Consider the following 25988-nt stretch of genomic DNA (forward strand, 5'->3'; position numbering starts at 1 on the left):
CTCATGATACAATTAGATTTTATTGTAGCAAGTGCCTCACAAACCAATTGTCAGCACTATTTACGTATTGTGGAAGGCAGAACAAAAGTTCATGTTTAATGAAAAGGTACTGGGTTTTGATCTTGGTAATTACAGATACTTACTTCAGCACTTTTATTGACTTTTCTGATTTTACCCCCCTCCCCCTTTTTTTATTTTATTTTAACAAAACCAAAAACTGTTTTGGTGATGGGACTGTGTGGCTGTGATGATGACCACTGTGCCCTCACTCAGTTGAGAAGGTTTTTTAAGTTTGCACTGTTTTGTGAACTGACTTGGGAGCATCAGGTCGCTGTTAACTGATCTCCAACTGATCCTGCTGGATCTCAGCTTCACAGGAGTCTTTGATTTCTCAGAGCCAGACAATAAATAGTAAATCTATTTCCTTCTTAAGCCTGGTCAAAGACTCGACAGTCTGTGGCATAAGAGATGATCCCAGCCTTGCGGGCTGCAGGAGCTGCTGCAGCACTGGATATTTGCAAGTCACACCCCCCTGGAAATCCCTGGCTGAGGAGTGTCAGTTATCACCATTCCTGTGCTGCAGGATTCAGTGGGATTGGGTTTGATGGCCAGGAATAGGATCAGAGGGAATGCCTGGGTGTTACTAAATCTTGGTATCTGTCAGCACTTTCTCAGGGAAATCTGTAATGCCGAGTGTCTCACTTGTTGGAACAGTGAGAGCACCAGGATCACCTCTGTATTACTGCAGCCTGTTCTGACACGAGCCACTTTAAACATTCACTGCAAAACAGCTGCAGAAAGGCAATTTTAGGGTTATTCAAAGGATTTAAGGAGTACTTAAATACAAGTAGAGAGGGCAGGTAACTGAACTCTCTCAAAATGTGTTGCTATTTTCAGAAAATGCAACGTTTCAGTGCTGGATGACAGGCAGGCTCTTCCCAATGCATCTCTTCGTGGCACTGCCTGTAGTGATCCTCAGCCTGACTCATTTCATGTCAGCATTCCCTTTCCCTCTCTCTACTCCACCAAATGCTTCTCCCATTGAAGAGACAACCTCAGAATGGGGAGCCACTGCAAACAAGGCACTGCCTCCTCATTTGTTGCTTGTGAGCAGGATCTGACTGCAGCTGATGTCTGATTCCTCCTGTACCAGTTTGGTACACAGGAAACGAGGGGATTTGGAGTTAATTCCCTTCTGAAGAGCAGTGAACACTGGGAACAGAGGCTCCTGTAGCCCCTTGATGATGTGAAGAGGATTGCATGGATTTCAGGATATTGCTCCCTGTATAGTATCTGAATCTGATCTTGAGGTGGCATAAGAAGTGTAGCTGTGGCTATATCTCAATTCTTGGTTCCAATTGCAAACCAAGGATAGGTGATAAAATATTATTTGCTTTAATTCTCAAATTTGTTTACCACATTTTTGGCCCTGGATAAATAATTTTCAGCTACTCCCCCTCCAGTGAAAGTGCTGATCTTGGGGCAAAAGGAATGTGGGATCAAAGTGTGTGGAAAGCCAGGTTACTGCTTGCTTGATCTTGTATAAATCAGACTAAAAAATAATTGCATTAATACCAACCTGTAATTTCATTAGGATGAAGTATGGCCATTTTTAGGTGTAAACCCACTTATTTTCATTGTTAGGACTTTAAATGAAAACTTGAAATTTTGCTCTAAGTCCGGTTTGGAAAGTGATGCAGTTGTTTAAGGGTGTATATATGATGATCATTTTTTTTCTGTGTGTAATCTGGGCTTTTTTTCCCCTGTATAAATGCTTACTGTGCACCCCAGGTTCGCCTCCCAAAGCCTCCAGCAAAACCAGCTCAGCAGAAGGGAAAAAAGCCAGAAGCTGAAGAGCCTGCCTGTCCAAACAAAATGTATGTGGGGGTGACAGGCACACAGCTCCTGGGAGAAGGGAAGCCAAGTACACGGAGCACGAGGCGTCTCCAGGCAGAGCTGCAGCAGGTGAGGAATTGGGCACTGCAGCAGCACCCAGATCTCCCTGTTCATTAGCTCCACATTCATCTCTTGGGATGGGTGAGGAGGAAGAGAGCTGGAAAAGAGCCAAGGGCTCTGTCACAAACTCCAGGAGCTGGCAGATGCTTGCTGGCTTCCAGTATTCCAAACAGGAACCTGAGTCTCTGGTAGCCAAGTGCATAAGCGCCAGGAGGGCAGTGCCTGGCCTGCCCCAAACCTGGTGCCTGCAAACCTGGGGTAACTCTGAACTTCCTGAATTCCTTTCAGCACACAGAGTTACTGTCTGTACCCCAGCGGGCTCCCTTGCCCAGGCCATCCCCAAAAGCAGTGCAGCAGGAGGAGGACACAGGGCACAAGGACCACTCCAGCTGCCTGAGCAGGCCCCGCACCCGGGGAACACGCTGGCAGTTCCAGGAGGAAGAGAAGCCGCTTCAATTTTACACTACACGTCAGGAGCCTGAGCACCCAAAAAAGGTGAGGGGTTTGGTGTTACCGTGGAACAGTCACTGTGCTTGAGAAGGAAAGATCGGCTTTTCAAAAAACAAGAGTTCCAAAAACTCAAAGCCTCAGCTATGTGTATGCAAACTCTGTTTGCCACGAACACTGAAGGTTTGTAGGTGATTGCCTGTATGTACTACTGGCCAGCATTATGTACCACTGCAGTTTGTGTAGCTGCAAAGCCAGACTGTAATTGCCCAACTCTTGTCTCCCTTTGTGCATCCTGTTGTTTGCCTGGTAGAGACTTGGTAGTGTTCAGCAGTTTCCTTCTCTGTGTAGTGGAAAACTTCATAGCGCTCGTTATTTAAGTTCGGAGTTTTACATTAACAAACTCACCTTGAATATTATTGTTAATTTAGTGCATAAAAGGGCTGAATTAATAGTTTTAGTCTTACTCTACAATTGTACAGGAAAAAAATGAATAAACAAATTAGTTTTAGTACAAATAAAACAGCACCATGTCCATCTGTGATCACCCTGTGCTCCTGTTCTCTGGCACTCTGGTATATTTTAGTGAGGGGATTCCACCCTGGTTTTCTTTCCTATAAACAAATAACTTGGTTAAATGAGGACAGTTTCTAATGAGCACAAAAAATGCAACTTTAAAGGTAGCTTTATGATTAATCCAAAATTCTTTGCTTCAAGCAGTCTGACCAGCACTGCCTGGAGACTCCGGTACAAGCTGGGAGAGGGAAGCAGCAAAAGCACAGCTGTACCTGAGAGCACCAGGCAGGACAGTGGTGAGCAGAACCATCCTGGGAAATTTTGGCTGCCAGAAGGGGAGATGGAGTCTGACACATCAAACACAACTTTGGAATAGGAAAACATTCCCGTGTTACTTCCTAGTCCTCATATGTAAAGTTTTTGCAGAAAAGGGACTAATCACTGGGCTGGCGGTTAGATTATATTTGTGTTTGGATTTAGTTTTCCTAATGGAAAAGCCGCTATTCCAATAGGATTAAACATGCTGTTTCTGTGTAGAACCATTCTGTGGTACTCACTGAATATTCTGCATAATAGGGGGAACTTTAAATGGGTGTCAGATAACATTTAAGCTGTTCAAATGAGAAAGTGGAGAAGGAAAAAAGGCAGGAGTCTCTTTGCTTCATTTTGCAGAATTTCTCTCACTTCTCTCACGTAATTCAGGAGCTTGGTAATGGAAAGCTCTGTAGGAAACCAAAGCTGTCCCTGGCACTAAGGGACAGTGGAAAAGAGAATCAAGCCTTGGCTAAGTGAGAAGTGGGATTGTGGTGTTGGGGATCCCTTTCAGAGGTGAGGCTGGCCAAGGACAGCATTGCTGCCAGAGATGCAGAACAGCCCCACTCCACCAGTTTATGTTCCTTGTGATGGGCAGAAGTTCAGCTTCACTGTGAAATGCAAAACTTACACAAATCAAACCAGCACATTCACACTTAAAATCATATCTTGAGCTTTTATCTTGAGGATAAATCTTTATTAGCAGGAACACAGGAAAGACTGAATATATTAAATGTTTTTGGAAACAAGTCAAAGACAGAGAAGAATCTCAGCTGTAGACTTCAATAACAAATGTAGATATGTCTCTTTAGGAGGTGTTTAACTGTGCCTCACGTTACACACTTACCATACAATATCCATACAAGTGCAAATTCCAGAGGTAAGACTCTAAGAATTGTAATGCTTTCTCTAGGATATATTAAATACCTCAATGGCATCTCTGGTTTTTTGATTCACATCTCACTTCATATTAGCTTTATAATCACAGCTTTTTTTCCCCTGCAGGAAGACACTGCAAGAGAACTGCCACCATATGACCCCTACAGAATACTCTCAGAATTCCGAAAGAAACACAATCACCTTGTAACTCCAGTTCCTGCAGCAGCATCCCAGGCTGGTGGTGGCAGCACTCGTTCCTCTCTCTCTGCTGTGTTCAGGCTGGCATTTGCTGATGAAACCTACCCCTACACTACAGCTGTTCTGGTGCTTCTGCTGCTCATTGTCCTGTCCTTGTCTCTGCTTTGATGTTGCTGTTCCTGTGTCTTCAGTGGGAGTGCAGTGCTGCTCCCACCACACAGTTTTTTCCTAGAGTTTCTTCATTGAAGATTTCAGTGTCAGGGGCTTGAAAAAGAAGTTTTTAAATAATCTTGTCAGTACATGCCTTGTACAGGCAAGTTCTCATCTGCACTCAATACTTACGGATTTTCTGAACTATTTGTGCTGGTTTCTGTTATAATTTTTTTTGATTTTTTTTTTGTTGTTGTTTTTGACTGAACTTTTTGTTACAGCATTAAAAGTACCATTAAATACAGTGGAGTGTAGACCTTAATTACTCTGGCATTAGTGTGGGGATGTCTTTATGCTATGTCAAAAAACCTTTAGTTAAACACCGACACATTTGCCTTTTCCACTCTAGTTCACTCCTACTCCTTGGATTTCCTTACCTTATTACAATAGGGACATTCACCAAAGATGACATTAAAACTCTGCCTGCTGGTGGGAAGGCCTTGTAGCCACTGCAACACAAGAAGTGGGTTAAAAGTCACATTGTTTTCATCTCCAGTTTAAGAAATGTCTATTAATTACCAGAGTTCAGCTGATGAACATCTGACAGTGCACATACAAAGTCAGACGGCAGTTCCCTTTCCCAGAGAGCTCCTGTAGGAATTGGGGGTGGCAGGATAAGTGACTGCCATAATGTTCCTTAAGGGTACTTGCTTACTGCAGAATTTAAGTGGACAGTGCTTGATGTGCAGAACGTGCCAGAAAGCTAATGAGCAGTTTGTGCCATTGGTCACATCACCTCATAGAGACAGGCCTGGTGGAAGGGCTGCCCACAGCGAGGATCGTCACACACTTGGTCGGGCGTGCTGCCGTCCAGCCGATAGGCGTAGCAGATCCCACAGTCCTTGGCAAAGTCCTGGAACACAACAGCACAGCTGAAAGGAAGGGGTGGGCTGCTAGCACACAAACAGTTTCACCTGTGGTTTGCTTTTGCACTTTTTGTTGGCTGGAATTATTATTTTCTGCCTTCAAGACACACATGTTTATGTCACAATGGTGCAGTGACACTGGGTTCCAGGTGTGCAAGACTCAACAGGGTTATATTTTATCCCCTTACTGAACTATATCTCATTCAACAAGCATTTTCATACTTTTGGGCACATTTTGTTTATTAACCACTATGATTTGTCATTATGATTCGACATTAGACACAAACCTTCAGTCAGATCTTAATTTAGAAGCTTCATGAGTGAAAGCGAAGCTCGTAATCCCAGTGTTAAAGCATTTTCAAAAATTAATTCCCAGTTTGTTTGAAATGTGCCAGTATTTGGATGGCCTCTTGTCCCCTCTAAGCAGCTCCACCTAATTAGAACTGAAGTTATCAACATCCATAACAGAATGTTTGGATTTTCCACATCTCATTAGCCACGCTGGAACTTCCTCTTTTCCTTTTAATAGCAGAGCCTGATATTAATGACCTAACTGCTATGGAGGCCACAGGGAAGTGTGCTCCTCTAATCAAAGGTTAACAAGCTCTGACAACTGTTGCTTGAAGTCCAGAAGTACTTTGACAATGTATTAATGCAATTACCTCTCAAAAGCCCCTGATTGTCCCTGGCTCTTAGAAAGTGACCATTTAAATGTGACTAACTCAGCAATAAGGACTGATCGTTAACCAAAACCAACTTACGCTTTTTTCCAACATAGCACGAGATGGAAAATCAATTTCCAGGAGCTCTCTTAAGTTTTGTAACAAGCTGATTTCTGGATCCCTGCAGGTGGGAGAGGGGGAGAGAAAAATCCACACGAGGAATAGCAAACACCATTTGGGTTTCTAGCCTGCTTTATCAGAGACACTCACCACAAGTGCATGTTGTTGTTGAGTTTTGCTCTCAGAGGGTTCACTTCTGCAAACAACAGACAGGAATAATGGCATCACCCCAGTGAACCTCCCAGGTTTCAGGTAGGGATTGGATCAGACTGAGTCCGGAGTAGAAACAAGTGCAATTTGCTGCCTTACCGTGGTCTGCTCCAAGGAAATAACACTCTGGAAGCATGTTTGGATGGCGAGGATCTACCTCTACATTCACTGAGACATTGTTCCCTGCAAGGAGAAAGTGAGGCCATGAGGAAGTTTTGCAGTCAAGGATTTGAAAAAGGAACAATTTTTAAAAGCAGGTTTAAATTGGTTAACTCAGGCTGGGTTTCATTAGGATAAATAATAACAAAGGTGGGAGGTATCCAAATGATTGTACAAAATATCAGTATACATCAAATATTTACATTTCCACAAACTGTAATTAAAAATAGCAACTGATTAAAAAAACTTGCCAGGCTTGTGTTTCTTTTAGACTTGGCTTAACCTTCACACTTATTCAGAAATAAATGTAATCAACCCAACCTAGATGACAATATCCATTCAAAATTTTGTTGAAACTTTAAAGGTAGAGACATGTAACTTACTAATTCATTTTTATCTTTTGTAGTCAAAAAGAAACCCCTACCCCAATATTAAGCAGCAGAAGTCATTCGCCTCCCCAGCAAACTCCAGGACTGAGACAACAATGCTGTATATTTGAAACAGCAAGTATTTGGCTTTACCAGACACCCCATCATCCCTGGAAGGGCTCTGTTCCTCAGAGGGAAGCAGCTCAGTGCTGCTCTGGATCCAGCTCCAAAACATCACAGCAGAGTCTCTTCTGAACAAGCCCAGGTGAAACCCAACCCTTTCTGTAATTAAAGCTGTGTTAGGCTTTCCATCCTGGAAGAGGTGGGAATGAATGAACTCAAAGTTCAGTGGTAGCTGAAGGTTCTCTGACAACAATGGCTCAAAGCCTCATCCTTCCTCCGCTCGGCTGCTCCGGGGCATTTTTGAGGCTTTTCTTCCCTTTTCCTTGGCCTGTGGCAAAGGGCAGCAGGAGCAGGACAAAGCCCCCCTGCCTGCACACAAAGTGCTGTGTGACCCATGTCGTTCCAGCCACTTGCTGCACTTTTCCTGTCCTTCCCTGCACTCCCTTGAAGCAGCTCCCCTCCAGCTCCTGCCTCTCTCCCTCCACAGCTGTCAGGGACAACATGGCTCCACTCTGTATTCTCACATTTCTACAATGTGCTGTTGGAAAATTGGCACTTTTTGGGCAAAGTTAACATTCCCCCAACATTTCCAGCCTGACAGCTGCAATTACAACTCCTTATCTTACATATATAACTATAAAATTCCTTATCCTGTGTATATTAAGACCTTAAAATCATCATATAAACTGAGGGACATTTTCAGGCAGTTAACAGGGAAGCCTCATTTTCTCTCTTTTATTTCTTTGTCCTTTCCCCTTGAATCCTTTAACCCCCTTTTTCCCCTTGGGCTGCACTCTAATACTCCTTCCACTGCAGGATAGGATCAATCTAAGGTTTAAAAATCAGGAATTTGTGATTGAAGTAAGGGCTTCACCTAAGCTGATTTTTTACAAATACTGATTTTTCTAGGGTTACCATGCAAGAGCTCAGCTGTTGACAGTTCCATGTTCGTAATTTACAAATACACAAGGTTTTCCTGCAGAAATTTTCATTTTTCTGACACCAGAAAGTTGTGATGAATTTCCTAAACAGGATCAGCATTCTGTTATGGAAAGTTATTTTTTTTACATGTGAAAGAGGAGTTCTGTCTTTGGTTTTAAGTGCTGCCTTTCCTTTCCCAAACCCAAAGAAGCACCATCTGATGAGACAAGCAAAACAAAACAGCTCCCTGAGTTTTATTTCTCAAATCCACTGTATCCCTTTAAATCTTTTCCTACCTATTGCAATTCTTCTGGTTGTAGCACTCCGTGTGGGATTTTCTGGCTCAAGCACCCATGTCTTCCCATCGATTTCATCCAGGGCATCCCAGAATTCCTTCAGGGACTCCAATGCTGCCAGGAACTGATTGTAAATGTCTATTAAGGAGTTCTAAGAAAACAAGAAATTTAAACAGATTTCACTGAGTTTCCACCAGTGGCCTGAGACAATATTTAAAAACCAATTTGTTATTTTAAGGAGCGTTGAAATCCACATGTGTCCCAGTGTATCGTGTTAGCATAAAGCATGGAATATCACCTAACAACCTCATCATTATCTCAAAATTAAGCAGTATAAAAGCAGGTGCTTAAGATCAGCTTTCAAACTCTGTAAATAAGGCATGAGAAGGAGAAGCCATCTAATAGCAGAGGATTACACATGGGGGATTTCAATATTTGAGAGTGGATTACACAGAATCAGAAGCATCTTTCATTAGACAGGACAGCAATGCAAAAGAAATCGTTTGAAGTCATCAGTGGACAAAAAGAAGTCACCATTTCCCCAGGAAAAGATTTCTGCAAGAGGAGAAAACCCTTGGTGGTCAAGTGAACCCTTTGCAGGTGCAGATGTCCAGAGAGGGACAGATCTCAGATACCTTGAGGTTCAAAGGAAAAAGCAAATTAAACGTTCTGTTCTCAGACAGGTATTTTTCTATGAATTAAACAAAATACAGAAGGAATGTTTTCCTTTAATCTGTAGTGATTATATTCTCCCTTTCTCACCTGGACAAAGAACAGCAAATTATCCGAGTGTTCTCAGATGAAGAAATAGAATTTTCCTATGTAATAACTTTCCATATTTTGTGCATGCGTATTTTAGAAAGAAATGGCGTAGCTTGGAAATAAAATGCTACATCTTTTCCTGCTGTTGTTAAATTACATTAAAGTAGGAAAGCACCTAAGCAGAGAAGTGTGAATTCTGCCAATCTCAAAATGTAACGCTTATTATCTTTAAAAGCATTTTGTTACTTTTATTATACCTGAAGTGATATAATAGTGTCAGTCACTTAACCACATCTTAGAGTATAGTATCTTCATCTTAAGTACTATTATTTCCAGTATTTTAATAATTTTCACACAGTCCTGAAATGTGATCTTTTGTGCTCTGATGACACTTAAATTAATAGCATAATTTTCTGGTACTTGCAACAGTTGCTTTCCATTTTGATTTTTTACATTTTTCTATATCACATACAGATAAATCCTCTAATAATCATTTTTATCTTTATCTTCTGGGAATTCAAAGGGTTTCACTAGAAAAAAGAAACATCAAGGGATTATAACCCACAGATAAGTTTTAAAATCCAATTAATTTTAATACTAATTGTAATTTTTCAATGATGTTTCTTAAAAAGGTAGTTAAATCTTTTTTTTCCTACCCTGTTCATTTGATCTTATTTGCATGCTTCACTGATGTTGCCAGCTGTCTCCTGCCATATACATAAATGCATCTATAGCTATTTAAATACATCACCTGCTTGTCATGCAAACCATGAAAACTCTGAGATTCCTTTTTATTTGATTAACCAACTAATTTTTGGTGACTGCCCTGCACTTTTAAAACAGCCAGAGATCACACTTTGGTCTAAATTACACCAAGACCACTGTTAATAATATCAAATGGCACAAACTCTGTTTCATGGTCCCCCTTGTACAAATGAATTAGAATTTGTGTGAAATGTGTCAAAATTCTCTGGAAAATAAGACATCATTCAGACTGTCACTGCTGCTCACCCTGGCTGTAAAAGCACTCACAAAGCCCAACTGGTTCCTCCATCCTCTAACACACTGGCTTCGGTGGGTCCCAGAAAGTGCCACCCCAATGTCACCTCTGTGTTATCAGACTCCATGGATCCCATATCCATTTCCACCACTGACTTCGTCCAGGGAAAATCAGATACTTTGGGGTCAGATTATTCTGGACCTCCCTGTCTTGGAGGGGAACACTTCTCTATTACCAGGAAAGTATCGTGTGATTGCTCAGCCTTTTTATTTCCATTTCAAACCTCTGCACTCTCATCTCCACCTCATCACCAGGATCTCCTCTTGCCAATTCCTTTCTTCCTTCAATTCAAACATTCTCCAAAGTCCACCCTTGTTGCCCATAAACTGTTCCCTCCAATCAAAGGGATAAGAAGGAATGGGAAAAAAATCTACTCTAAGCTGTCTACTCTTGGTTCTTGTTTCTAGAGCCACAGAAGCTGGGAAGAATAAAGAGAAAAATCTTGAGTCTGTGCCTGCCAAAAAACCAATGAAGCCTTTCAGGAGCTTCTAAGAAGTGCTGTAACCTATATGGCTGTTCTGCCAAATTTCAAGCATCTGCTCCAAATCCTGGATGAACTAAATAGTAATCAAATGGTAGTAAAAAAAGTTCTAATTAAAGTAAATCCAGAACAATTGATCGCAAATTATTTTTGAGATTTTTTTGGCTAAAATTCTTCCTAACACAAAATTTGCTTATCCAAAATTAAAACAACTGCAAAGCCCCCTAAGAGGAAAGGTGAAATAGCCTAAACTATAGGTGCCATTACCTTCTTCACCTTCATGAATTCATAAATAAAATACAATTTCATAAAGCAAACAGTCATTAAATGGAAAAGGGATTACCTAAAGAATTTATGATTCCTTAGATTTGTTTGGAAACAGTTTCTCATCAGCAGTAGTTTAACAATTTCCCCTCTCCTTAACAGAAATCAAGCCAAGACACAAACCTGAAATCTTTATAATAAAGTGTCTTGTCAACCATCTCCATTTCCAGCTGGTGCCTGTGAAGTTCCTTTGCCAAGAAAAAGCACAATTACGATGCTTTTTATTGTGTTTTCATCTAAATAACCCAAGAATAATCTCATCCTCATCACTCCATCTTCTGCACCTTGCATTCCCGTTTCCTTGCCGGCTGCTGCATGACCTCATTAGTCATTAATTTCCACTCCCATGACCTTCATGTAGCCAGCCAGGTGGGCAGTGGTCAGTCTGGAAACCTTGCCCTGACATTAGACACCCTGATTCTGCAGAACTGCACTTCCAGCGTGTGCTAAAATTGGAGACAGCACATTTATCTGGTTCTTTAGAAAAAGGCTATAACAGAAATAAGTGGATGTTCTTGCACTTGTCATTGAGAAGCACTCTGCATTTATTTGGCACTTAGAACAGGAGCAGCAGCAGCAGCATTGCCCTTGGTGCTGATTTCTTACTACTCTAAAACGTCTCCTCTGAGCCAGAATCCACTGGCTGTTGCTGCTCATGCTGTGAGACACCTGCACTGGCTACTGGGCTTGTCATGACGCACAAAACCCCACCATCTTCAGCTTGACATTGTGCAAGTTATAATTATTCATCCAAATGAATATGTCAGAGCAGCAGCAGCAGACCTCTCATCAGAGCAAAAGAAAAATACATCAAAACATTATCAACCCAGCAGGAAGACAGGGACCATAAGGAAAATTACCCATTTTTAATATGGATGCCATAAAGCCATGTCTATTATTATACGGAAGGGAAAAAAAAAAAGAAGGAAAAAAACCTCAACAACCCCTCAAGTTTAAAATCCATGAGCCTGAAATAGGCAGCAGCACACACAGGGGGTGGGAAAGAAAAATCAATTACCTGCAATCTATTTATATTTTCTTTCATAGGAGTTTATATTCTAATGGTGCCATTGCACCAATTTAGTTAAGCCTCGTCAATTTATACTTTTAAGGCGTAATATTAAAAGTTTAAGACCAATTAGTACCAAAACACCGTGTTATTTCACTGGAGAAGAGGTACAGCCTGTTCTTTTTCCCTTTTAGGAACCAAAATTTTCATGCACTTGAGTACCTGCTGAATTCTGCTACCAGTGGTGTTGCAGCATTATCTAAGCTTAACCCATATTTTATCACCGTGTGAGGGCTGCTCGCAGCAGTGATTCCCACACATTTGGAAAATAAACACAATTTACACAATTACCAAAGCCATTTGTCCCCACAAGTGTTGGGTTCATGTCACCCACACACATAAGGTCAATTTGCAAAAGCTGCTGTACAGCTAAAGCATTTCTGTCTGCTGGTATTTGGTTCAGGATTAGAGCAGGCTCTCTGCAGCTGGAATTAGTGTCGTGTCTCATGATTTCAAAACAGGCTCTTCACTTACACACAAACACCTTTTGTTCATGTTTTCAAATAGTCCCCAGGTAATTCTAATTGTAAAAAGATTTTAAGCATCACAGTGTTGTATTTTTAACAGAGGATTTTTCCTTGGCTGTAGTGCCAGTATCAGTATATCCACCCCCATTTTTAACTTGTCAAAGGCTGCTCCATGTCAGGCTTTTCCAGAACATTTTATTAAAACACGAGTCCATCTTTAAAATTACTAATAGTAAACACAGAGAAGCAGTCACTGTCAGGGATGTTTGAAATGTTGTTAATTTGAGGCAACATAAATTGCAAGGCTGTAAAATTAATAAAGCACTGTTGAAAGTATGTATTGAGGCTAAAAACAGCACTTGAAATCATGGCCAGAGTGTAGGGACTCCAGTAAAATTTAAGGGGAAAACATTTATTTAAACTGTTCCAAACCATACCAGAGAATCAAAACCTAAAATTACATAAATAAATACATTTTTCATTTGCAGTGGTTGATTCTTGCAGTTATTTCCTCTCAATATTAGTGGGTCTGAGGTGACACACAGAACCTTGAGCTCTGCAGAAAAATTACATTAAATTTAATGGTTTAAACTCACCCTGTTGCAATCTCCCAGCCATGTTCCCTATGAAAGTTGTTATTTATTGCTGGGTAGAAACCCATGTGAGAATTAGAATTATCAGATGTAATCACTTATATAAAATCTATTTTCCTGATTGAAGTGAAATTAGATATCAATTATTTTCTACATATAGTTCAAATCAACTTGTATCTGAGTGGTCACATTTAAATCCATTTCACCAAGCACACATGCTCTACTCAGGAAGAAAGCTACATGAAATAAGGTGAGAGACCCACAAAAAACAATGTGGTTCCTTATAACAGCAATATCAGTTAAGCTGTGAAATCAGAATTTAATTAAATACCTTCCTATATAGATTATAACTGGAAAAGTTTTACTAAGTTATGAAAACTCTGTAGGATAACAAACTGGGGAAAACTCTATAGGATAACCAACTCCTTTTTTCAATGTCTGTCAACTTTAGAGGGTGTTTCTTTTCTAGAAGACAATAATTCTTTCTAAATTTCACTTCCTTTCTACTTTCCCACCACAATTCCTGGAGAATTTTCACTCCCATGAACAGCTTAAAAAAACCCCACCAACCAGTACATACAACATGCAAGATATATTTCATGGCAAGGAAGATATTTAAGGTGCTATGATAAGGACTATGGAGTTGAGTGCTATTACATTTCCATGAGCATGTACAGAAATAAAATGCACACAGGGAGAACAGCTGGAGTTAAAAACCAAACCCAACCCCTTGTCACCACCCTGCCATTGCATATGTATTTTTTATTACAAAAAGCTGCCTAGTCCAGTAGTTACCTGTGGCATCCAGGAAACAGCAAATGGAACAGGAAAATCCACAAGGCAATCTGGTGGTTCTGTAGGATACTGAGGGAGGGAAATAAAATACAGTTTGGGACATTATTTTTCTTAGCGATTTAAAGTCAGACTGATACTCAGCTGCCAAATTTGATAACAAAATATGAGCATTTAAAGGATTTTGAGAACTTGGCTCTGAGAGGAAACAGTTTGTAAAGCATTTTCAGGAATACTTATGAATGTTAATTATCATTTAAAGAAGAAAGCTACATGTAAATGTTTTATATATCAGTCTTTAGTAAAGGCAACAGAATCACAATTTTCTGTGTTCAGTGGTCACAAAGGCACATTAAAGAAACCTTAAGACACAAAGCATGAAATATTTTTACAAATTTCTCCTCAATTACCCATACTGGATAGTAAAATTTAAAAATCAAACAGTCAGTAACTAATTTTCATTTAAGCTAAACTATTTGTTCTGATTGGCAATGTTTTGTTTTTTAGAACTGAAAGTAATCTAGAGTACTTAACTATTTAGAAAGAGACAAGTGAACATAGAACCAAAATCAAAACAAACCCTCAATCCAAATTAAGAGATAACAATAAGAAAATTTTTAAAAGGCTGTAATTTAAAAAAAATAGCCATAAAAGATTTGATAACACCTTAACTTATTACAGTTACAATCAAATGTGTGTGTCAGAAATCATCCTATCATTCCTTAGGACAATTTAAACAATTATCAAATACAACATTTATACTGGTTTTCTGAGCATGCAGCTAACTTTATCTAGAGAAATCATTTTCATACCCTTTGCCAGATCATTCAGATAATTACCAAAGTGTCTTAATTACTACACAACAGGCAAATCCTTGCAGTGGCCTATTTGAAGCCTTGGGGTCTGAAATGCTCCTACACTGATATTAACCAAAACAACAGCATAACAAAAATAAATACACTTTTATTAAAGTATGTTATCAAAAGAAATTCCCAAAAAATACTTCAGCCAAGTCTTCTCAAATGTAGTGTCTGTGTGTACGAAGGCAAATTAAATCCCCATGTCACCAAAACAATGTTTCACACACAAATTTTGTCTGGCAAGTTTAAATGCCAGGTATGGTTTCAAAAGGACAAGTAATTGATCCTTCATCATCAAAAACACTCGAAAACAAAATGAAAAAAAAGAAGAAAAATAGAAAAAATATGATTACTTATTAAAACAGACAAGTCTGATAGTCTAATCTTTTTATTACATACATCTTTAGTTGTTAGATGGTGCTTTCTTCTGCTATGAGGAGTATTCAGCTATTTTATTATGATCAAAAACCCCTCAAGTTTGTACAAGGACAGAAAATGAGAACCTCCATTCCCTCAGGACAGTGCTAAGTTAAGGCTGAACAGAACCAGCCAATGCACAAGTGTCAGTGTTTGACCATGGGAAAAATGAATATTGCGCTGTGAATTTTTCTGCATTTTTATACTTTCAATCAGTAAAAATACTTTACTTCTGTTGTCCTAAGAGCAAGAAAGCCTTAGGGCAACAGGCTGCACCTAATTTCTAGCGTCACACAAAGTGTATTTATCCCTTATAAACAACACAACCTGGTTCTTCTCCTTGCACATTAAATAGACCATAATTGTACTTCCTGATGGATTTTTTTCCATCTGTGTATTTAATAATGGACTGACTAGCAAATTAATTATGCACTCATTACTCTCTGCATGTAGAACAGTTTTACTCTTTTTAAAAATCCACTTGAGCAACACTCATTCTCAAATGGTATTTTTCCCCCTCCTTTTCCCCTTCAAAGGGGAAGCTTGTTCATGTTATGTAAGACTAAAAAACTCCTGGTTTTTAGAATAGGATGCCTGTGAAGGTGGGATTTAATCCTACAATACTGTGCCCCCTCCTCATGCTTTCAAGATTATAACTCGAGATGATGGGCCATAGATAGTCCCAAACAACAACATCCAGACACTTCTAGATCTCTTTTTGCCCTGGGCTGATTTTCTGAAGACAACAGTTATTGCCAAGCAATTGTCACCACGCAGCCTGGATATTCACAGTCTCTGATGAGAGATTTATGCCTTGAAATGAGACATTCTATAAAGAAACGTTGTAATTTGAGTTCAGTGATAAGTACCAGGAAGAATTAAAATTGTTCTCTTTCTGCAAATGCCATGGGTTTGATTTGCAAGTACTGTCAAAATGAGACATTTATTTAGACTAAAAAGAAATAATTTTTCTGTCTGACTTCAGTTTTTCATAAATCTTTACATCTCTGACTTTAACAGCAAGACTTGTTAATAACCAACCCAACATCTTCTAATTCTTGTTCTATGCACAGTCCCTGGATAGAGTGATAATGAAGGAATGTCTCTCATATGGCTTTGTCTGCAATCCAGTAAAATTAGTGCAATATCAAAGTGTTTTTCATGTGATGCACTATTGCATCTTACAGACAACCATAATCCAATATTAATTTTAAATATAGTTAGTCTGAAAACCCTCAAATAAGGAAAATATAACTGACCTATTACCTTGCAGAACAGACACACCAGCAAACAAACCAATCCTCTAAAATCCTAATGAATTAAGAAAAATCGATTTATTTCAAGGAAGCCTCAAGGTATTTTGTCCCACATCAATTTACCTTTGCATTTAACTTGAGAGTGATGAGATGCTGTCGACCACAAGAGTCTTCAGCTTTTAATTTGACTGTGGTCAGCCCAGTGTCTACATAGGCCACTCTGGAAGAGAGAAGAAAACTCTCAGAGGCCTGCAAGAAGTGCAGTTTGAAAGGTCTGTATGGATGCTAAATCTGAACCAGAGTGCCTGTGATTATTGCAGGCCCCGGAGTTCAGTTCAGCCTGAGAAAGTAGCCTGAGAAGTTTTAAGGAGGAATTCAAAACAATTCTTAGAGACAGAAAACAACTGCCAGGTGCTGTTTGTCTGTCCTCTTGTTTTCCTTGCAGGAGAAAGTCAGGAGGTGGTGTGCACCACTGACCAATGATGGTGATGTAGCAGTTAACTAACCAATAAGAGTTTCCTTTCTGTACTTTCCACGTATCTGTCTATAAAACAGGCCTGAAGCAATAAACTAGGGAATTCTCCTGTTCTGACTCCCTTGAGAGTCTGTGTCGTTCTTTTCGCCGTTCCTAATTAGAACGACAGGTCTGCAATACCCTGATTAGTCTGTTACAAATATTAATCAGAGGGAGTCCTATATGCCAAGCATTTCTGCTGCTGCAGATTTACTGCTGTTAATACACCAGCCTAGTGCTTAATGCAGTCATATATCTCTGGGTTATTTACAGCATGTGTCAGGGCTCACGCTGTGGTCAGTGAGCACCGTGTTTCAGTTTTCCATCACCGGAACCTTTGACACACACAGCGTGTTCCTGTCAGCCTCTACTTATGTACACATTAAACTTCCTGTCAAATCTTTGATCCATTTCTGCAGTTTCTTACTCTATGAGACTTTTATGCTCTTGATTTGCTTTTCTCTTCAATGAAGTTCTCTTTTATTATCAATACTATTATTGTGGGAAATTCAGTGCATATTGGTTCATATTCTAAAATCGATTTTCTGCAGAAAAGAGTACCCAAGCAGGTACAAAATGAGTTATTTATGATGATTTGCCTTCATTTCATGACAGTTTTACACTGTATTCATGCACCCTAGCAAGCAGAAAGTATATACTAAATGTGAATGAGTTTTAAAACTTCTGAATCTTTGCTTAAGATGTAACTGGTTCATGCCTCCCACCACACTGAAAATGGATACAATTGTAAAATATATTGTTCTCTAAAGGTGGATTCTGCTTAGTAGCTTCAACAACTGCCAAAAAGGTTCAAACCTCTCCATATATTTATCAGTAAACTGGGCATGTGGATATTTTGGCATTTTTACTATCTCATTCCTGTGTAAAGATAAAAAGCAGTCCAAGATAATTGCACAACTTATCACCCAGACTGATGGAAAGGTGTAACAGAGTTCAGAGAGATCATCTGCTTGCAGGCCTAAGCAACATTTATTTTTTTAAAATGCTACATACTAGAAAAAGTCACATGGTTCTCTTAAATGAAACTGGCAATGGAGTTGTAGAGGCTTGTGGAAGAAAAAGTAGATGTACACTAAAGGGTTGCACATCCCTAGGAAGGAAGTGGAAAGAAGAAAATTATCTGCATAAATGAAATAGCCTCAATAGGAGGAAACTGAAAAATACAGATGGAAAAAGCAGTAGTGGTGGTAAGAAGGGAGAGAGAGATTATTTCATGTTTAAGGCTGATTAATGCAATATTAAAGAGACCTGCAGATTTCTGGGAGTATTTCTCCACAGCAGCTGAAAGGAAGACAAGTCTTGATAAAAGTGTCATTCAACTGGAACCAGTTAAACTTGATATACTTAGAAAGAATTAGAGGATTCTTTCTCTAACTGGGGGAGAAAAATCATTAATCCTGCTTCATTCCAACTTTACCTCAAAAGTGTATCAGTTTTATAAAGATGAGAAACTACCTCTATACCACCCCTCCATCTACTGCTTCCTGGGCTAGGGAATTCCTGAAGCAGCAGCTAAGGCCCAGCACAGATACCGCAGTGAAAAATGCAGCAGTGTCCACACCAAAGTACAACTGGAGCCTGCAGCACTCTGCTGCAAAGATCCACAGCAAAGGAAAACAGAAAAATTAAAGGTGTATGGGATTTTACCTGTTCTGATATTCATCTTGTTTGGACCACTTCAACCTTGATTTATAAGAAAAGTCTGGATTCTTTCAGTTTAAAGTCACATTTTTTGTATAAACACATACGGAATTGTGTACATAGGTGATATTTCACTTAAACAGACTTTTATACCTCTCTAGGCTCCATCGCTTTATCACAGGGGAAAAAAAAAGAGAAAAAATACAAAAAAAGGAATAAAAGAAATCAGCATAAAGATGGAAAGCCTCAGGTAAATCTCTGAAATCCAGCATGATAGGTGAATGACAGAGTACAGGACCTGGCAGGATTCCCTGGAAATGGAGAAGGCAAGAGGAGAAGATATTTCATATGAAATAAATGGCAAAGTATCAAGCAGAAGAGCTTTGAGATTTGAGACAACATGGACTTAAGAGATATTGGCAACGTTTATGAATCCCCATGAGGGTGATAAAAGTCCTAAAGGTGTTTTATAGTTGATAATTTGCCTTCCCAGGACACTGTCACTGACTCAACCAGCTTCATTAAGGGGAAGTGTTAGAAGAGCCAATGACTTCCAATTTTTCAGGTGGATTTGGGTGCAGTCAGCTTTTGGCATGACCCAAAACTTGCTAGGAATGAGTAAATCTGGGGTACATAACAAGCAAGGGTTTTTCCTAAAAAAAATATCCTTAACTAAAGCTCAAGGTGTGAGCAGTGATTGCACCTCGCTGCCAGTACCAAACACAGGCAGTTCTGCTGAAAGATCATTGCAGGATGTTCTTTAACTGCTAAGCAAATAAAGCATCACTTACAACTCACAATCAGTCTCAGTAAAGAGACTCTCTTAGAGTCACTTTAGTGTTAAAAGCACTCTGAAATCAAAGGTGTGACTTGCTAATGGACTTCACATTGCCTGTCCAGGTTATTCTCCTTCCAAGTTGGAGTAAACCCGATGTGATTCCCCCTGTGCAGCATAGTCCTTTGATTAATCACTGACTTCCCCAACCTTTCTTCAAGATTTTGGTTTTTTGGGTTTGTTTTTTTTTGTTTGTTTGTTTGCTTGTTTTTTGGTTGGTGTTTTTGTTTTTCATCCATTTTGGGAGAGCAAACATAATTGAAAATTTATTTCCCACATGTTTAATAATTTTTACCTGATATTCTCAGATTTGAGTCTGTGAAATTTAAATAGAGTATGGCACAATTACATATTAACAATGGCAATCACTGACACAAACTTCAGCTGATTTCACAAGGGTGTTTTAAATCTTTAAATAAAAGTGGGCCCTCAAAGCAAATTCCCACTTAATGTTAATCACATCTTGTTTATCTGTATAGAAATCAGATGGGAAAACTCAAAACTGTTCTTACACCTAAGGCTTCTTTATTTAATTTAGCACAATATACACTTGTTCAAGTTTTGGGTTGAGTTTTTCACATTCTCCCTTCCACTCATGAATTTTTTGGGTAGATTTACCTTTCTGGGGAATAAATAATAAATTCCTCTAAGAAGATCGTTGTGCCCTAAAGAACAGGTTCTTAAAAAGTTATTATTCTAATCCTCAAAAACATATGAAATGTTTTTATTAAAACATAAAGGTACATGACATAATCTATAGCAATAGTCACAATCAGCTGTACAAAATAGGGAAAAAGAGAACTGCTAATATTAACATTAAATATTTTTAATATTCCAGTAGTTTATAGGTCAAAGAAGAAGTGATTTCTTAGTAGTGTATCACCTTTCAGCTCAATTATTTGAGACAGAAAATATCCCTTCTGTTGATACAGGTTTGTTGTGTGTTTTTAATTTAAAAACGAAGCAAAATCAGTTTCTGAATAGGGTAAATGAACAGAACAAGCACATCTGATATGTTCAACTCACAAATACAGAAAAGGAACAGATTTCTAAAGACGATGTTTGTTAAGAACTAAAATAATCATACCTATTCCAGCCCAGTATTTCTAGATCTCTGACAAGACAGGAGTAGTATTCTGGAGGCCGTGGGATGTGCAGGTCTTGTGTGTTTTTTAAAGCAATTTCCTGTTTAAAAGAACATTAAAAACATCGTTAAGGGCAATTTCAATATTTTTGCATCTATTTAGCCATGTGATTTTTGCAATTCATTCGGAAATATTAAGCTTATGTAAAATTAACTGTACACTGCATTTGTTTTGTTATAGCCTCCAGCTAAAGCAGACAAAGAAGCTGTTTGGTAAATTACTTCAGATACTGGTAATGAAAACATCTGCAATTTAAAAAAAACCCCACAGATGTTGACAACGGAGTCTTCAGATGCAAATATCAAATGTGCCTCTTTTTCAGCTAATAAATTTGAAGTCAAGCATCTTGACTGAAAGAACATTTCAAAAGAAGGTTCTATTAAGCCCACAGCTGTCTCCTGGGCTCCACTGCCACAAAAGACAACACATCTATGATATTCCCCATATTTTATATATATATATATATATATAAATCTTATGTAGCAATCAAAAAACAAAATCAGTTTCTCAGTTTTAGCATCACAGGATCCCTTAGAGTAAGTTTTGGTACCGACACTCATCAAGAATGTAGTAATGTCTCAAAAAGAAGTTTTTACTGAAAAGTTAACATTACTGTGAAAAATAAGCCCTAACCATGTGTTTCAGTTGTGTTGTGCTTCTTGTTCTGTAAAAGTGCATTTAAGTTAAAATTATGCTTACAGAACACACACATTTATGTCATTTAGAATAAAATTATTAATAATTTAAAATAAAATAAATTTAAATGAAAATATAATTTATAAGACAAGTTTAACAATCATTTCTGCCCAGTTGTCCCACACCATCATCAGTGTTTTCATTCTCTGCATTAACTGAGGATCACTATTTTGCCATTTTGAATGAATTATATTTTCACTGCATTCTCATTTTCTGAGTGCTCGTGTAAGTAAGCAAATAGATTGGAATAACTATTGTAAAATATTCCAAAATAGACATTCTTATTCAGGCCCATTCCAAGCATAGCAGAGCAGCAGTGTAATGCCAGGAGGAACTTCTGCTTCAGTTTTGAAGAATACTTCCTCTGTTTTGTTCCTAAAGTAAAGTAGGTTGGATGAAGTATTCATCAGCAAGAATGCTCATAGAATAATGTTTTACTATTAGATAAGAAGTCCCACTTTCATGGTTATTAAAGGGTTTGATACTTTTCAACCCCAGACCTGAAAATCTTTTAAAACAAGAATAAACAGCAGCCTCTGAAATATTAGGGGAAAAAAAAAAGCTTTCTGCATGTATTTGTCAGATTGTTACACAGGTGAAAGCACCTTCAGCAATCCACTGACTGTACAACCCATTGTATAATTATAAACCTGCTTTACCATCCAGAAAATAACAGGAATTCCAAGAAAATCACTGCGAAGAGGATCTCTATACTGAGATCCCTTGCTGGGATTCTAAATTTTCTATAACACTCCAAATTCCAAAGAATACAGTCACTTAAAACAGGATATTTATACAGCTATTACATGAACAGCATATATACAAAATCACTTCTTTTTATTTAAAAAAAAAAAAAAAGCTATAAATCTATGGAACAGTAACCTGTAAAAACTGAAAGTGAAACCCAGAGCTCTAAGTGTCTCCCATGTCCCACACATATATTGTGCCACTCACCAAAACAGTTTTCAGTTCCACCATAAAGCTGACAAGATCTGGGCAGCTCTGCAGCCTCTGGAGGAAGGAGAGGATTAGTTAATTTTCTGCAACTCATAACTTCTGGTGGGTCAGCCCAACTCTTTTTCTGGTATTGTCAAACTAAACATAAAAACACCCAAGTGTACACCACATGTTTACATTTTTCAGTTACAGAAGAGAACTTCCAGGAAACTTTACGGAGAATGAAACATCCCCTGGCATCACTCATTTATGTATTTATGAACCCACATCCATGAGATACAGTGTCTCAACCAACACCTTGGCAAAGGTTCCTCCTTGGAAACAAAGTATTCTTTGGGACTCAAAGGCTGCTGTATCCTCACTCCAAAGCTTCCTTTGGGTACTCAGGTGTAATTCAGATCCCAAGAATGAACTGAGTCTATTAAAAATTAATGTGAATTCTCTCCTTTGCATTATGAACAACTTGTAAAAAAAGTAAATATGTTAAAAAAAGAAGACAAAATCTGTTTCTAATTGAGAGAGTACAGAAAAATTCCAGTAAAATGTCATCAGTCATTTATTAAAAATTATACTAGCCTGATCTCTAAAAAATAGAAGTTGAATAAAAGTAAATATTCACTAAATTCCATCCATTTCTCATTATATTTACTTGCAAATCCTCATGCATTTAAAAATAAATCTTGGCTCTACAATGAAAGGGAGGCTCTTTAGCCCTTTTAGAATAGGTATACGAGCACAAGCTTTTCAGAATCCTTATAAACAATTATTTAAGACTGTTTAATAATCATATTTAAATAAGTGGTCTTAAACTTGCATACCTGCTTTAAAATGTGGCGATATCCATGCAGGATCTTCTTCAGATGCCAGCTGCACTCTATCCTAGACAAACAGAGTTTTGTACAGATTTTAAATTCACAGTACATGATTTTTAGAAGACCGCAGAAAGCCTTCTACACACAACAGTTTTTCTTGGAAAAAAAACAAAGGAAGGAAACAATACTTCAAAACTGCTTTGAGTTTTGTGTTCAAAGTTACTTAAAACTTCCAAATGTCACTATGCCAAAGCCCATTAAAAATTAAGCATCAACCTGCAAAAGCCCGTTCTGTGCTGAAAACAACAACATAATTCTTGCAAGCGAGTGTGACTTCATAAAATCCACTAATATTTAAAAGTGATAACCTGAAAATGTCAAAGTTACCTGTAATGCAGTTTTAATTACCCAACCTAGAATGTAATAAAGCTATGGAATACCACATCTGCTCCCAGTTTGGAGCTGGCTGGCCCAGGCAGAACCATGGAACACAAAGTTAAAGGCTCACCCATGTATGCGGATTAGCCCCTTTCATCCCACTTCCCACAGACTGCTGGGATAAACAGAAATAAGAACAGAGCTTTTAAGGAAAAGTTGGGTCATACCAATTAATACACAGAAGAAGCAAACAGAAAATGAAGTTTAAAAGCTCTGTTAACCATCATTGCTTAAATAATTGCTAAATTCACAACTTTGCACTGAATTTTCTGTTTCTGAAATGGTAACATATAAATGATCTATAAATATAAATTATATAAAAAATATAATTTTTCCCAAGTACATTGCTTCATGTATGTAAATACAACCAATTAATTACAACATGTTTCAAAGTTAATTAACAACAAAATATTTTGATATAGGCAATGCTTATTGTCAGCATTTATTAACACTGATGCTGTGCAATTTTGTTGCAAGGTTAAGATGAAACCAGTACGAATTTACCAGTACGAATTAATTAATAACACGGATATTGTAAAAAAATAATAACTCATTTTCATATCCATTATTGCTTTTATCAAAATTAACTTTGTAACATCACACTTAGAAATTGCTATCATGAAAGTCTCTTTCTTACCTGGCATTTTTCAGTTGCAAATCCACTGGTAGCAGTATCCTGATGTGGAAGTCTCTACCCTTGAAAAGAAGTATTTAGTTAATAGGAAGGTTAGAAAAGAAAAATATTAGACACTTGTGGGAATGATTCCCCATCAGATCAGCTACTAAGGAAAAAACTCTGTCTTTTTTGTCTTGCAGGAATATTATTCAGAATACCTTTCCTTAGGGATAAAAAGCAGCATGAGTGACAGGTACAAATAATGTTGATTTTAATTCTGAGGTTGAAATACTCTTGACCTTTAATTCACAATATTCAGTAAAAACTCTTCAGTACATCACATTTCATAAAGCAAACATAACACCTTTCAGGAGAAAAATAAACATTATCCAAATCTGGACAAGACCAAAACACATAATTTAATCCAAGTCATGCTGCTGTACAAGAAAGTTTATCTTCAACTCGAGTAAAAGTCAAAACAGACACTTATCTATGAAGTAACTACGCTAAAAAGAACCTTGGGCACTGATCCACAGCACTTTTCATCAGAGTTTTATGAACTGTAAACAAAAACAGTCCCAAGTACATAAATTTAATTTTTTTTCTTGTTAGTGCAATCCACACATGGCAGCTTCTAAATCCCCCCTACTTGTATTTGCAGTCCTTATTGAGGCCCTCCTCCTACTTTCTTATGGAATGATCAAAATAAAACTGAAATAAAGAAAGTTGGTGAAGCCCCGAACTTCTCTTAAAACTTTTATTCCAGACCCTATCCCAGCTCAGCACACCTTGAAGCTGGGAGTACTGGGTTCCCAGCACAAGCAAGGCATGGACACGCTGGAGTTAATCCAGGGAGGAGCTCTGAAGGTGACCAAGAGCTCTAAGCATCTCTCATGCCAGGAAAGCCTGAGGGAGCTTGGGCTGTTCAGCCTGGAGAAAAGAGGGATCAGGGAAGGACTATAGAAGGTACAGCCAGATCTGAGTGACACAAACTGACAGGCTAAGGTGACAGAAATATAGGAAATATCACATGAATGGAATGAAAAAAACCCCTCATTTATAGATAAGGGGGGATCAGAGACTGGAACAGGCCATCTAAGAGGTTGCACACTCTCAGTGCTTGGAGATGTTCACAGCCCGACTACAAATGGCCTAAAGCAACCTGCTTAAGGCAGAGGACCTCCAGAGGTTCCTTTCAGTCCCAATGTCAGCTACGTTTTTGACAATGCTAGTGGACACAGCCCATGTCTTTTGCCATCTACTGAGGGGAATAAAGCCCCACGCTATTTCTAAATTAAAATACACCCGTTCAGAGCTCTGTGTGATATTTTAAGGAGCCACAGCGGTACAGTGTCAGCGATGGCAAAGCTGGGTTGGGAGCATCCTCCTCACCCTGCCTCAGGCGCTGTTCTGCCCCCCGCCCCGCGCTTTCCGCATCCCGAGGGACGATGCACCGCCTCAGCTGAACCCTCACAAGTAAATAAAAGGAAAACATCCGCCATCAGACATTTATGTCAACTTTTACCACAGGCCATGAACGCGGGCACATTCAGCCTTGCCCCAAAACCACTTTCGTCAGCACAACTAACCCAGCCCAGAAGGCAGCAGAAAGCCATTCCCTGGGCAAACCCGCGGGACGGCAGCGGGATCCCTCAGCATCTAGAAGTGGCAAGCTTTTTGAGCTTGCAGGGAAACGGCATTCCCCAACTCACATTCCCGGTGGCTCAGCCAGGAACTCCGGCAGGGTGGGAAGCGCTTCCCCCTCAGAGCCGGCAGGGCGGGAAGCGCTTCCCCCTCCCCAGACCCGGCAGGGCGGGAAGCAACTCCCCCTCCGCCTCAGAGTAAAGTCCGCCGGCCAAGGGGCGCCCGGGCTGCGGTACCTGGGCAGTGACAAAGCCCTCGTAGGCGGTGCCGCGGCGGTCCTGCGGCAGCAGCAGCGGGCAGTGCCGGAGCAGAGCCCGCGCTCCCGCCATGTTCCCGCCCGGCGCC

The 25988-nt window shown here is 39.1% G+C and overlaps 2 protein-coding genes across 8 annotated transcripts in view; one reads left to right on the plus strand and one right to left on the minus strand.

The window, feature by feature from the left end:
• VRK2 (VRK serine/threonine kinase 2) overlaps window positions 1-4476 on the plus strand; it is a 39014-nt gene extending 34538 nt beyond the window's left edge. For 4 of the 6 annotated variants that reach the window (XM_088052912.1, XM_088052910.1, XM_088052911.1 and 1 more), the window contains 3 exons: window positions 1792-1965; window positions 2245-2451; window positions 4237-4476. In XM_088052912.1, the coding sequence (XP_087909038.1) occupies window positions 1792-1965; window positions 2245-2451; window positions 4237-4476 (621 nt within the window). Of the gene's footprint in view, window positions 1-1791; window positions 1966-2244; window positions 2452-3120; window positions 3216-4236 lie in introns of all 6 variants that reach the window. The other 2 variants (XM_088052913.1, XM_088052914.1) reach the window with 2 other exon arrangements.
• On the minus strand, window positions 4436-25988 carry FANCL (FA complementation group L). 2 transcript variants are annotated; one of them, XM_005525516.3, is made up of 14 exons: window positions 25880-25988; window positions 24021-24079; window positions 22952-23012; window positions 22131-22187; window positions 20423-20520; window positions 16448-16544; window positions 13795-13863; window positions 8244-8394; window positions 6476-6559; window positions 6317-6362; window positions 6146-6227; window positions 5255-5371; window positions 4896-4967; window positions 4436-4572 (listed from the first exon to the last, which is right to left on the minus strand). In XM_005525516.3, exons 1-14 carry the CDS (start codon window positions 25970-25972, stop codon window positions 4537-4539), a joined length of 1122 nt encoding a protein of 373 aa, XP_005525573.1. In that variant the 5' UTR covers window positions 25973-25988; the 3' UTR covers window positions 4436-4536. The 2 variants fall into 2 exon arrangements, with proteins under 2 accessions (XP_005525573.1, XP_087909041.1); XM_088052915.1 differs by lacking the exon at window positions 6146-6227.

Source organism: Pseudopodoces humilis, chromosome 3, assembly GCF_049639895.1.
Source record: "Pseudopodoces humilis isolate 2021_Gansu_Grassland_sample_001 chromosome 3, ASM4963989v1, whole genome shotgun sequence".
Classification (NCBI taxonomy): Eukaryota; Metazoa; Chordata; class Aves; order Passeriformes; family Paridae; genus Pseudopodoces; species Pseudopodoces humilis.